General features: G+C 36.8%; 1 protein-coding gene across 1 annotated transcript in view; it reads right to left on the bottom strand.

Moving 5' to 3' along the window:
• The window catches only part of LOC127879892 (transmembrane protein KIAA1109 homolog), a 149,313-nt gene that overhangs the window by 5,951 nt on the left and 130,320 nt on the right, over positions 1–13,042 (bottom strand). The window contains exons 66-73 of the mRNA XM_052426974.1: positions 12,778–12,810; positions 10,261–10,527; positions 7,627–7,927; positions 5,892–6,049; positions 4,865–5,063; positions 4,371–4,585; positions 1,820–2,074; positions 1,308–1,484 (exon numbers count right to left, since the gene is read on the bottom strand). Of these exons, the coding sequence (XP_052282934.1) occupies positions 1,308–1,484; positions 1,820–2,074; positions 4,371–4,585; positions 4,865–5,063; positions 5,892–6,049; positions 7,627–7,927; positions 10,261–10,527; positions 12,778–12,810 (1,605 nt within the window). The remainder of the gene's footprint in view (positions 1–1,307; positions 1,485–1,819; positions 2,075–4,370; positions 4,586–4,864; positions 5,064–5,891; positions 6,050–7,626; positions 7,928–10,260; positions 10,528–12,777; positions 12,811–13,042) is intronic.

Genomic DNA, 13,042 nt, shown 5'->3' with positions numbered 1-13,042 from the left:
ACTTCGACGTATCGAGAAAATCGAGATATCCGATGTCCAGATAACGAGAGTGGACTGTATGTTGTTACCATATCCACCTATATGCTCAAATATATACTAATGGGGAAAACTTTGACAACTTTCAAGCATAGCCACATAGCATGTGTCGAAACTTTTCTAAATATGATGGAAGTATTCAGTAATAACAATGTAAGCATGAACACATTTTCTTCAAAATATGAAATGCAAAAGTAGTAATTAAGTAAAATTTTACAAGCATGCAATAAATTATTTTATGATATCAAACAATAACAAGGGCTGTTTGTAAAACATGCATGCCCCCCATATGGGCTGTTCGTTGTAGTGGCAGCCATTGTGTGAATACGATTTTTGTCACTGTGACCTTGACCTTTGACCTAGTGACCTGAAAATCTATAGGGGTCATCTGCGGGTCACGATCAATGTACCTATGAAGTGTCATGATCCTAGGCAAAAGCGCTCTTGAGTTATCATCCGAAAATCATTTTACTATTTCGGGTCACCGTGACCTTGACCTTTGACCTTGTGACTTCAAAAGTCATCTGCGAGTCATGATCAATCTACCCATGAAGTTTCATGATCCTAGGCGTATGCGTTCTTGAGTTATCATCTGGAAACCATGACCTAGTGACCTCAAAATCAATAGGGGTCATCTGCGAGTCATGATCAATGTACCTATGAAGTTTCACGATCCTAGGCCCAAGCGTTCTTGAGTTATCGTCTGACAACCACCTGGTGGACGGACCGACAGACCGACCGACAGACCGACATGAGCAAAGCAATATACCCCCTCTTCTTCGAAGGAGGGCATAAAAATAGGAAGTTTTTACAAGCTAACTCGGTTAAAAGTATTTGTTCTGTACATTGTTTTTTAAGATATATAAGATTTATTTCTTTTCCACTTTGCTGAAACACTCATTTAATTAAATAAGAATGAAATTTTAAGTGATTTTTTTATGCTGTAATATTTATCAGACCAATAAACTTATTTCTACTTATTTTGATGTGTTTGAAGTCCCTTAGAACGTTAAATTTAATTAAAGACCTTTCTTACTAGATTCAAATTTTAAAGGCCTCATTTTCAACCCTTAGATACTGAGGAGTGGCAAACAGCATAAAACCTCAACAGACTGCAAGCTCCTCGCAGGCTGTTCTGGTTTTATGCTGTTTGCACATAGCCATTTTCACTTTGCCTCTGAGTGGGAAAGGGTTAACAATCAAATTCTAATTCTAAAGCCAATACCAAAAACCGTCGTATCCAATTACAGTTGTAGAGCACAATCCAGTACCTTTGATTTCTGAGGTAGCAAAGGCGTAGTTAAACCATGCATGAGCGCTGGTGAAGGTGGGAGGCATGGCGTGACCTCGTGACATCTTCAGAACGTATGCCATTGCCATTGGCTTGTCTAGATGAGAGGTGTGGTCATGGCCCACATAGAATGTGAGGTCCTGTACGATGTGGGTGCCTAAACAACCGAACATGATAATCTTGGGTGTATTTCAAAGACCACCTCAGGTGAGAAAAATGACCTATCCACCTTTCAGGTTTCAACTAAACTCTTTATTTGTATACAGATCCAGCAAAGTTAATAACTAGTAAAATTAGTCTGATATTATAAGGGAGGAAATCAGTTGAAAGAAGGCCTTTCTTCAATTCAAGCAAATGGGCCATTTCCAAAAAACAAAATCTCAATTTCTTTGTAAAAAGAGCATTAAATGTGAGACTTGTGAATTATTTTATGTAAGACTGGTCCTATGATTAAAGCTGAAATAATTCTTAAACAAACAAAAACAATCTCACCTTCATCTTGTGTTTTCTGTGCCTCTGTAGCAAAGCAAATGTACGGTTCATTGATTGTGAACACAGCCCAAGACTTGGAGCGAAAGTTGATGCCATGGAAGCACCCAAGACTAAGATTGTTTCCCCGAAGGGTGACTGTCCCACCAAGGATCATGCCCTCGCGTGGGAGCATTGTGGGAAGCATGGAGAACTTGCAGCCTGTGATGTTTGCCAGAGCCTTCTGCCAGTGGCGGTGGTGGCGCAGGTCTGATAGGACTGCAAAGAGGAACGTGAGGGTGAGAACAGAAATGAAATTGAAGCGAGGGGCATTCAATTCAAATATATGAGCCTCATTCTGGGAAAACGGGGCTTAATGCATGTGCATAGTGTCATTGCACACTCAGGGACGACACTTTATGCTTTAATGATATCTTTTGTTTAAAGGAATTCTCTTTTTCACAAAAATCCAGTTTTGTTGGAAAGTTTCGTCCCTGATTAGCCTGTACAGACTGTGCAGGCTAATCAGGGACGACACTTTACACACAGAATTAAGCCCCATTTTCACAGAGCAAGGCTCATATTCTAGTGAGATGGTCTCTCATGTACACAAATGTATTTCTACTTTTATAATATAAACAATATTCAACTGTAATCATTGTGATATAAATACATTTGATCAATTGTACTTCAAGGTTATGAATTGTATATACATGTGTAAATGTGATGGAATTCACACAAATGTTATAGGTGCACCATGATGACATAAAATTGTCCTTAGTTGGTATCAAACTCAGGAACCTTTGATTACAAAGTGAAAAATAAATCCATAGTTCCACTGCAAAGTTTAAACCTTAATTTACATGACTATACCTTCCAATTGCATATTGTTATTGATGCTGGATAAACACTAAATGACTGTGTGATAAGTAGGAATGTGCATTGTATTTACACATGCCCACATTTAGGGGAGGTTCTGTCTTTATATAGCCCTTTAAAATATGAACTGCAAGTTAAAAACATTGTTACTCACACAATGAACCTAGACTAACACAACTAATAACCTCTCTATAACAAATATAACAACCATAACCATTACACCTCCACAAAACATAGGCTTGTAGACACCAATGAATTCTTAGAATTAAAAATAAAGAACCCACTTACAATCAAGAAATATTTCATCAGAGTTTGAATGGAAGCAAGATTTCAAAGATGCTTATATATAAAGCACACTGTTTTGCATGAAGCATAAAGTAATTTAAGGTGTCACATAGCAAGTTAGACTAAACAATAAAAACAAGAGGGCCAAGATGGCCCTAGTTTGCTCACCTGAGAGGAGTCGGTTCATTTAATCTTTACCTAATGTCAAACTTGACCTAGATATTGACCAGACAAACAACCTGGTCAAGTTTCATCATTATTGAACCAAAACTCTGGCGTAGGGAGTGTTTTTGTTTTTGTAAGATTTGAAATGGTGACCTATATTTTGAGTTGGCCCCCTTACCAAACATCAAACTTTGCTTACAAGGATTTTGTATAATATAATGAAAATTTGGACAATCTATGGGCAATAATTATGGCATTAATTATGTGATTTTGCTCATTATCAAACTTGACTGAGATCTTTCAGCAACTTTGATAAAGAATGCTTGAGAAATGTGAATGCTAGAGTGTTTACAAACCAAATGTGGATGGACGGACGGACAGCGGACAAAGACCAATCCTAAAACCTCACCTGAGCAATCAGGTAAGCTAAAAAGTGTGTTTCACTGATCTGAGCCATTTTCGAACTCATCCGAGAAATCAATAAAACCAATGTTTTGACCAACTTTCATGATGATTGGGCAAAAATTGTGACTTCCAGAGTGTTTACAAGGTTTCTCTATAGCCAAATAAGGAAAACTGCTTATTGTTGAAAAATGTTTTTCAACGGACCGGAGCCACTTTTGAACTCAACCAACATATCATTAAGACAAACATTTTGAAAAAGTTACATGAAGATTGGGCATGAAATGTGACTTCTACAGTGTTTACAAGTTTTTTCTTTTTAATGACCTAGTGACCTAGTTTTTGACCCGGCATGACCCAGTTTCGAACTCGACCCAGATTTCCTTGCACAGAGCTTCTGACCAAGTTTCATGAAGATCGAACAGTAAATGTGGCCTCTAGAGTGTTTAAGAACAAATGTGGACAGACGGACGAGGGACAGACGGACAACGGACAAAGACCGGTCACAAAAGCTCACCTGAGCAATCAGGTGAGCTAAAAATGAGAACATAACACTTTTAATCACATTCTTTATTCGTATCTTAACCTTTTCCCACTCAGAAGCAAAGTGAAAATAGCTATACCAGTATGCAACCAGCATAAAACCAGAACAGCCTTTGAGTTACTGGCAGTCTTTCAGGTTTGATGCTGTTTGACTTTTTGCTGCTCATCAGTATCTTAGGGTTGGAAATTAAGGCTTAAAAATTTAGGCTTGTAAGAGACATCTTAAAATAAATTTGCTTTTCGAAGGGACTACAAACTCATTAGGTGTACATCAGAAATGAAGGGTACAACTCTCACTCACATGACTCCTCATCAGCTGACCGCCGCTTCTCCGGCAACCTGTGCTTGGGTATGGTTCCCATGGCGCCGAGAGCCCGTCTGCTGCTGGTGAACTGCTGGCTGATGAACTCATCAAGCTTGGCCACAATCTTCATCAGGTCGGGCGTGGTGGAGCGCGAGATCAGGATGTGGAACTTGTCCCAGCGCAGGTCCCCATGGGCAAACAGCAGCGCCGTTCTGAAAGGGGGATGGAAGCAAAATAGATACTTTGCTACGAAGTGGATTAAACTTCTTTAACTCAAGGTTGCCACTAGGGTGACAGAAAGGTATGATTTATCAAGTTGTCCATTAAGAGAAATTTTAAACATTCACTTAAATGTTCAAGTATCAAATTCATCACCTTTAATAGTTATACTGTTAAATTATAATTAAAAGATGATTATTAAAAAGTAAAGTTACAACAAATACAGTGAAAAACAACTTTCCGCAGAACACAAGCAGCCATGAACTGCCTACCTGGTGGTGGCCAGTGGAGCCTCGTGGTCCTGATTCTTGTCAATCTTCCATTCGTCTCTCAGACTCAGATTCATGTTGCTGAGCCGGGTCATGAGGACGCTTGACCCCATGTAGTCCACGCGCCCCTCTATGGCGTACATGGACACTCCCGCCTGGTGCAAGGGGTCAGCACCAGCTTTAGGGTCCTCGTGACACTCAACTATGTTCAACAAAGGGACAGCACTTACTGGTAAGAAATCTGAGTTTGATCTTTTCACATATATAAGCCTTGTTCTATGAAAACAGGGTTTAATGTAAGTGTGTAAGGTTTGCAAAGGCTTATCAGGTACGACACTTTCCGCCTTAACTTAATTTCCGTTAAAAGGAGACTTCTTTTCAAATAAAGTACAATAACAGCACATATTGTCCTTTCTAATTAGCCCATGTAAACTGCAAAGACATATGCATTAAACCCTGTTTTGCCAGAGCAAGGCTCATATAAAGTCAGGGCAGGCTCCTTATTATTTTAAAGTGCAAAGTCATGGCAGGCTCCTTATTATTTTAAAGTACAAAGTCATGGCAGGCTCCTTATTATTTTAAAGTACAATCTTGAAACAAAAAGAGTACTGATCTTATTGGCTTATACAATCTTCACAAATACATCATATAGGTACTACTAAACACTATTAGACACAGCAAAATTACTAAATACTTAGCATGTGCAATCCATATACTTAAATAAGTGACCCGTCTAGATACTACTGATTGCCTCTGTCACAGTTTAAGGGCTTATCTGGTCAAATTGATACAGAAGAAAAACACAACAGTCATATGTATACTAACATAAAATAGCTTTTATGTAAATACCAAGTGTCTTATCTTAATTTTGGTAATAAACAACATTACTTTTGATACAGTTTTCTTCAAACAATTACCCATTCAAAAAGCAGGATACAGGCAAATTACAAGAACCCAATCCAGCATAATAATGCTACTTAATTTAGTAACCCCTACACAAACACCGAAAAAAACATCACAACTCCCTTACAGTACATGGAGATCCCTTGCAGGTCCACATTTCCACTGATGACCCCTCCTTTGCTCTCGAAGTGTGACCCACCCAGTCCTGCTGATATCCCCAGGTCCCTGTGTCCGGTACTATCAATGGCCAACCGACCCTGGCTCTTTATATCACGCATATTCCAACTAACACAAAATTAATTTGAACAATTAAAACATATTTCTTCAAAATGTATGACACATATTTTTAATTATTGGGAAAAAAATAGAGTAATTTAATAACAGTTTCAGTGTATCTTTTTTAAATTTCTTTTCATTATAGTTATGAAAAAATATAGATAAACTTTGTTTCAATAAATTTCAGTGAATTTAAAAGTTGTGACAGGTGTGAACATGAATGTGCACACCATAATAGTCTTTAAATATATCTTGTGCTAGTGTGTTGTTATTTTCTACATATTTTTGCTTAAAAAACACAAAATACATAGTCAATATGGTCTTCAATAAAAAGAACTGGACATTTACCCACTGTGCAGGTGCTTAGATATTTTAAACGTACACTTCAACACTGTTATTTCGAACACCGATAATCCGAAGTCACCGTTATTTTCGAAGTATTTTTCGGGTCCCGATTTTGGTTCTTCTTTGTTTAATGGAAAATTTCATTTGTTAATCCGAACTTCGTTAAATAAAAAAAATATGTTAATTTGAAGTGATACAGTCGGTCCCAACACTATAATTCGCACCTAATTATCAATCTTTAATCCGAAGTCAAAACTGCAAAATAATGAGCGTAATTTCACACCTTTGTCGTGGCGCGTCAAAAGCCAATAATTACACCTTTCTCGTCTGCGCGAACGCCGGTGTTCATTCATTTCCGAAATTGTATTCATATGTATGTATGTCTGATAATTTGTGCTATTCTTTATTTTTGTATATGTTCTGTAATTAGAGAATCATAAAAACAAGAAAAAGAATCGTTTTTTTCCTCCTTTTGTTACAAGTAGAAATCTATTGCTATCTGACTTGTTAACATTTTTAAGTAAGCGTATAACCAAACCAAGCGAATTCCATAACGTTTTATATTTACAGAATCAAACAAGTCTTCTGTCAAATGTTTATTTCGAATTATTGTTAATCCGAAGTTTTTTAATGGTCCCGACGACTTCGAAATAACGGTGTTGAAGTGTATTTGCTAAGTTGTTTGCAGGTCGTTTTTGAGGGATAAGCAAAAGATGGCAGTGTGTGGTCACATCACCAGTAGTTTAAAAACCCAGTAACAGCTTATATAGTGCAAGGCACATGCATAAGTCATAACAAATATTTTTTGCGGCATATTGTTAACAAGAATTAAAAAAAAACTTAGCCTACCTACCAACATAATTTTTTTAGATGTCAGTGGAAAAAAACACTTTTTGTTGGCCTTACTGAAAATGTGAACTTATGAGTTGACTGTTGTACAGAACTCAAATGGGCCTTGCTCTAGGAAAATGGGGCTTAATGCATTAGCATAGTGTTGTCACAGATTAGCCTGTTCAGTCTGCGCAGGCTACTCAGGGAAAACACTTTCCATCTAAACTTGATATTTAAAAAGAAGAGACTTCCTTCATACAAATACTATAATGTCTACATGTATAAAAGTGGAAAGTGTCGTCCCTGATTAGCCTGTGCAGAGTGGACAGGCTAATCTGGGATGACATCTAAGGCATATGCATTAAGCCCCATTTTCACAGAGTAATGCTCAAAAGAAAATATAGACTAACACTGTGTTGCCCATCACGTTGCTCATGTTTACATGAAACTCAAGCTGCTTCAGGTTCACAGAGTACAACACCAGCGTCTGCCACCCAGTCGACTTGCGCTCCTGACTCGTCCGCCCACTACTGGAAGGCTGCTGACTGTTGCGCCGAGACATTCTAGGTTGTGCAACAGGAGTTGCTCCCCCTGAAGAGGACTGGTGGACCGCTGTTGTCCCCCCTGATCGATTACTGGTATTTGAGGTGCTTGCATGGGGCTCGTGTGGGCTATGATGAGAATCAATAGGGGACTGGGGGGCAGAGCCACCTGCAAACAGGATAAACAGACTTGAACATTCTTGAATGGTTCCTCATTGAAAAAGAGTGTTGCAAGCTATAGTTTTTTTAACCCTTTTCCACTTAGATACACACTTTGGTGCCTTTGTAGTCTCTTACAAAATCAAATTAAATTTAAGAACTGTCTTACTAGATTCAAGTTTTAAGGGTTTCATTTCCAACGCCACAGCACTGATAAGCAGCAAACAGCATAAAGCCTTAACAGACTGCCAGTAACTCGCAGGCTGTTCTGGTTTTATGCTGGTTGCAAATAGCCATGTCCACTCGGCTTCTGAGGGGGAAAGGGTAAAGAATCATTCACATGTTATGGCTTCTGTAATCTTTTAACAACACAGTTTTTCCTAGTAATAAATATATTCTTGTTGAGCTGTCCTGTGTTCATATCTTAAAATACATCTTTAATGTTTCTATACATGTTATGACATAAACTACCGTATACAGAAGTTTTAAAATTCACGAGTCAAACAAATTCTGACTAACTTAATTTAAACATTTTAAATACGATACAAACTCTTAATTTTATTAGACTATTTAATTACATACAATATCTTCGTGGAGTTTGAGTTACAACTTCAATGTTTTGTTTTCAAATTATTTTGAAAACGAATGACTGCCAATAATTTGCATGCTGATGAATCAACCCATTTGTTAAAATTTCTCTACAGACTAATCCTAATTGTCAACAGGGAAATAACAAATAGAAGCCTCATTCTGTGAAAACAGGATGACACTTTCCGTCTAAAGTGGATTTTCATTTAGAAGAGACTTTCCTTTAAAAATTCCATAAAAGTAGAAAGTGTCAGCCATGATTAGCCTTTGCGGACTGCACAGACTAATCGGTGACAGCACTATATGCACATGCAGTAAGCACCATGTTCACACAGCGCGGCTTATATATAACACTTTGTTTACTGATATATATATATTTATACAACATGCAGTTTGTACAAAAAATATGGTTTGTATTTTAAATGTCTAGGATACAAAATATCTTGTGGTTACATAATTCTACATGATAAAGAAGTATTCAACAAAACAAAATCTTACCAAAGAAATCTAAAATGAAAAAATTGCGTAAAAGTATTAAAATGTTATTGTCTTGGTGTATATTTTACTTGCAATACTCAAGAAACATAATAGGTCGAATTCTTCAAGGTAAGAACAGTTAAGTCAATTAAAATGAATTCTACAATGCAGGAATCCTAAATAATATTTTTATAAAAAATATTGTTATAATACTTCTGGCATTCTTCAAATTTACAGTTAAGTAAATGCCACACTCAATAAGGAGCCCATTAAAAGGCCAGTCAAACTTACAAAAAAACACAAATAAAAACCAATAAAAAATATGTTTACGCTGAAACTAGAAATCATCAATTAAATCAGAATCTGGGGTGGTGGCCAAGGGCTTTACAAAATGTATTACTTTTTAAACATGTTTAGACTGATGTTTATCTGTAAAAACAAATGTACAAACCTGTAAATGTAGTTTAAAATAATGTAATTGACAAAAAAAGAAACGAAACAAGCAAATTCGTTGAATTGATATCCCCCGCCAATATGCTTCTGGACACAAAAGTGTTATATTTGACACTCAAAAAAGCATTTTTTCAAGATACAAAGGGCCATAACTCCGTTATTAACTGATAGTGTACAATGCCATTTGGTGTGCATCATCCTCTTTATCCATATATACACTCATACCAAGTTTCAATGAAATCCGCCAAAGCACTTCCAAGATATGGCTCCAGACACAAAAGTGCCGGACGGACCGACGGAAAGACGGAAGGACAGACGGACGGATGGACGGACAACTCCAAAACAATATCCCTCGGCCTATGGCGGGGGATAAAAAAAAAATGCAACAAGCAAATTCGTTGAATTGATATCCCCCGCCAATATGCTTCTGGACACAAAAGTGTTATATTTGACACTCAAAAAAGCATTTTTTCAAGATACAAAGGGCCATAACTCCGTTATTAACTGATGGTGTACAATGCCATTTGGTGTGCATCATCCTCTTTATCCATATATATACTCATACCAAGTTTCAATGAAATCCGCCAAAGCACTTCGAAGATATGGCTCCGGACACAAAAGTGCCGGACGGACGGAAAGACGGACGGACGGATGGACGGACAACGCCAAAACATTATCCCTCCGCCTATGGCGGGGGATAAAAAACAATTTTTAAGTAGCTATGATGGTGAATGCATACCTGTTTAGTATAGAGTAAAGAAAACAACAATGAATGATAAGACAGCAGAAGTAAATGAAGAAAATGAATGAAAATGGTGAACACACCTCTGTGCTGAGACATTTGGTAGGCAAGCTCATTTTTAAAGTCCGGTCTTATCTGTACATGGACCTTGTCACCAGACGACCCCCGCCTGTGGTGACCAAGGAAGTAATGGCCGCCATCACGCTCGTGCAACACAGGCACATGCAGGGCGGGGGAGGAGGTGAAGGGTTTGCTAGGGAAGGGAGGGGCCAGGAAGGAGTCCCCGCCCCCAACAAAGGTGGAGTTGGCCCCGACCTGGGTGGAGCTTGTGGAGGATGTACTTGAGCTGTCTGAAACAACACACAGCATAACAACAACAACAACACAACAGTAACTAAAACAAACACATGACCGCCACAGAAGCTCTGTCACGTAAACAATTGGTTTGTTCCTTTAATGCATTTTTTTTATTCAGTAAGTTTTCATAAACAATGAAATCTTACTTATTAAAATTCTCCAATTGACCTAGCCAGAACTCGAATCAACATAAATCTTTTCTAATATAGATTATGATTAGAGCTAAAACTACTACATTAAACTTCTTCATTAAAACCAATCTTCAATTATTCAGGCTTTGTTTCTGATGCATGTGTTCACATATTTTTTTGGGTCAACAACTAAATATTGATAACAGACTTCTCTTTAATTTTGTATCATGATTGTAAACAATTAGTTGATTGGATACAAAGCCTTGTATTCTTCTGCCTATCAATTTTTTTCTGATAAAAAAAAGCATGTACACAATCATAACTTTTTAAATTTTCTTTTGCAGAAAAGATCGACATAAATTATAATCACAATTAACAGAGGGGGTAATCACGTGACAAACAATATGGCGACGTCCATGCCGAGGCAGGTATTTTTCGTCGTTTAATACCATTTATTACGTGTATTATTATTTTTTATTCAGATCACTTTCCAGCCATATTAGGAAGAAAGTTACTGGCTTTTATTTCACAGGAATATTCGCTCTATATCTCGACTTTACCCGGTGCGAAGTTTCTTAGCGGGATGACCTAATTAGTGCTCCACTAAGAAAATTTGCGTGGAGTAAAGTCGAGATATAAAGCGAATTTAAATACGAAATAAACGCTAATCGACTTTTTACTGATATGGCTGGAAAGTGAGCGTCTTTTAAAAAATAAACAGAAGTAATAAAGGGTATAAAACGGCAAAAATAACTGTCTCGGTATGGACGTCGCCATCTTGATTATCACGTGATTACCCCCTCTGATTCATGTCACTGTCACAGTGAAATGAATGCAAGAAATAATTAGGAAATACCATACAAAGAGAACAAGCCTTATTTTGCTCGGGAAAAAATAGCACTTAAATGGTGTACTTATCTTTTAATTATATAGGATGAAGTAATTTTTTTGTGTTTGTCAAAAGCTTCTATGGGGTTAATAAAGAGTAATCATGCAACGTAAAAATAAATAAACATCAAACATAAAATGAAATGGAAATGGTTCATGATAAACACAATACCACACATAAAAGGAGCAAAAATATTCATATTACATGTAGATGTAGGAATTATAAATGAAAATTACTGTGACATATGCTACTATATTTACCATTTTTTAAATATCTTTGTTTGTAATATAATCTCATTAAAATAAAACCCAAATGTGTTGTTTATTTGCAATAGGTCACGTAGATCACTTGCGGAAACTGAAAGACCGTGTACTGGAATTGCGAGTTATCCGATGCTGGTACAGCTGGAGTTCCACTTTGTTTATACACTGTACTTACAATCAAACTTTTGCCACCTCCAGGATTATATGTTGGCAATGTTTTGCACTGATTTTCATATCACTTAAACAAACGACAAAGTTGAGCACAATAAATGATTGCAATAAGAGGTAATGCAGATGCTGAATGGTTTATAAAGCATAGTGCACCAAAGATATTTAAAAGTCACCTTAACTTCATCAAAAAACCTTTAGTGCATTTAAACAAACTCACAACTAAGTAAAAATCTTTGCCATATTACAAGTTTTAAACAATTTTGGCATAGCTTTGCGCTGACCAACTGCTAACCAGCCAGTATATAATACAACAGTTACCAATAAGGGAGAGGACTTTCATGACATTGTGTGTTATCTATATGGGAGAAGCTGAAAGGTTGCAATGCATTAAAGAGTCAAGGAAAGGCATGTAAATATGTTAGTTGAGGTATATTGCTGCTTTGCATGAATTTTCATGGGAAAGCTTTTGCTTTTTCATTAGTTTAAATTGCAAAATGTTACTGCTGGGTTTTACAAATTACATACATGTATTGTATTTTTTAGAATATTATTTATTTTCAGTCCAGTTACATATTTTGCATTTAAAAGGAACAAATTCCTAACATCAAAACTCACATGCAGATGAAAACTCATTATTGAAAGAAATTGAAATAATTTTTTTTTAATTATGCGGCAGGGAAAAGCAATAAGCAACAATTTAAAGAATGAAGACATTTGGATATTATTTCTCTTGGCTAATATTTTTTCGGGGGAATATTTTTCTGAATGAGTCATATTTCAAGCATTTACCTCGCTTGCGACGTTTTCTCCTAGATAACAATTCTAAAACAGGACGGAAAAGTGTACAAAGAAAGCACCACAGTTAAAACTGGGCACATTCAACAAAACTCACCATTACATTGTGTATGCAAAAAATCAAACCACTAACAATAGTTACAATTATGAAACAAGACACTTAATTCCATGGTTCAAAACAAGAAGGCAACAATATCTCTATATCGCTAACCTGATTAAACTTGATTTATCATTTGTTCAGCTCAGAGTAATCTATCAT

The sequence above is a fragment of the Dreissena polymorpha genome, chromosome 4 (genome assembly GCF_020536995.1).
Source record: "Dreissena polymorpha isolate Duluth1 chromosome 4, UMN_Dpol_1.0, whole genome shotgun sequence".
NCBI lineage: Eukaryota > Metazoa > Mollusca > Bivalvia > Myida > Dreissenidae > Dreissena > Dreissena polymorpha.
The sequence above is the reverse complement of the archived record's forward strand: the minus strand, read 5'-3'. Positions and strand labels throughout refer to the sequence as shown.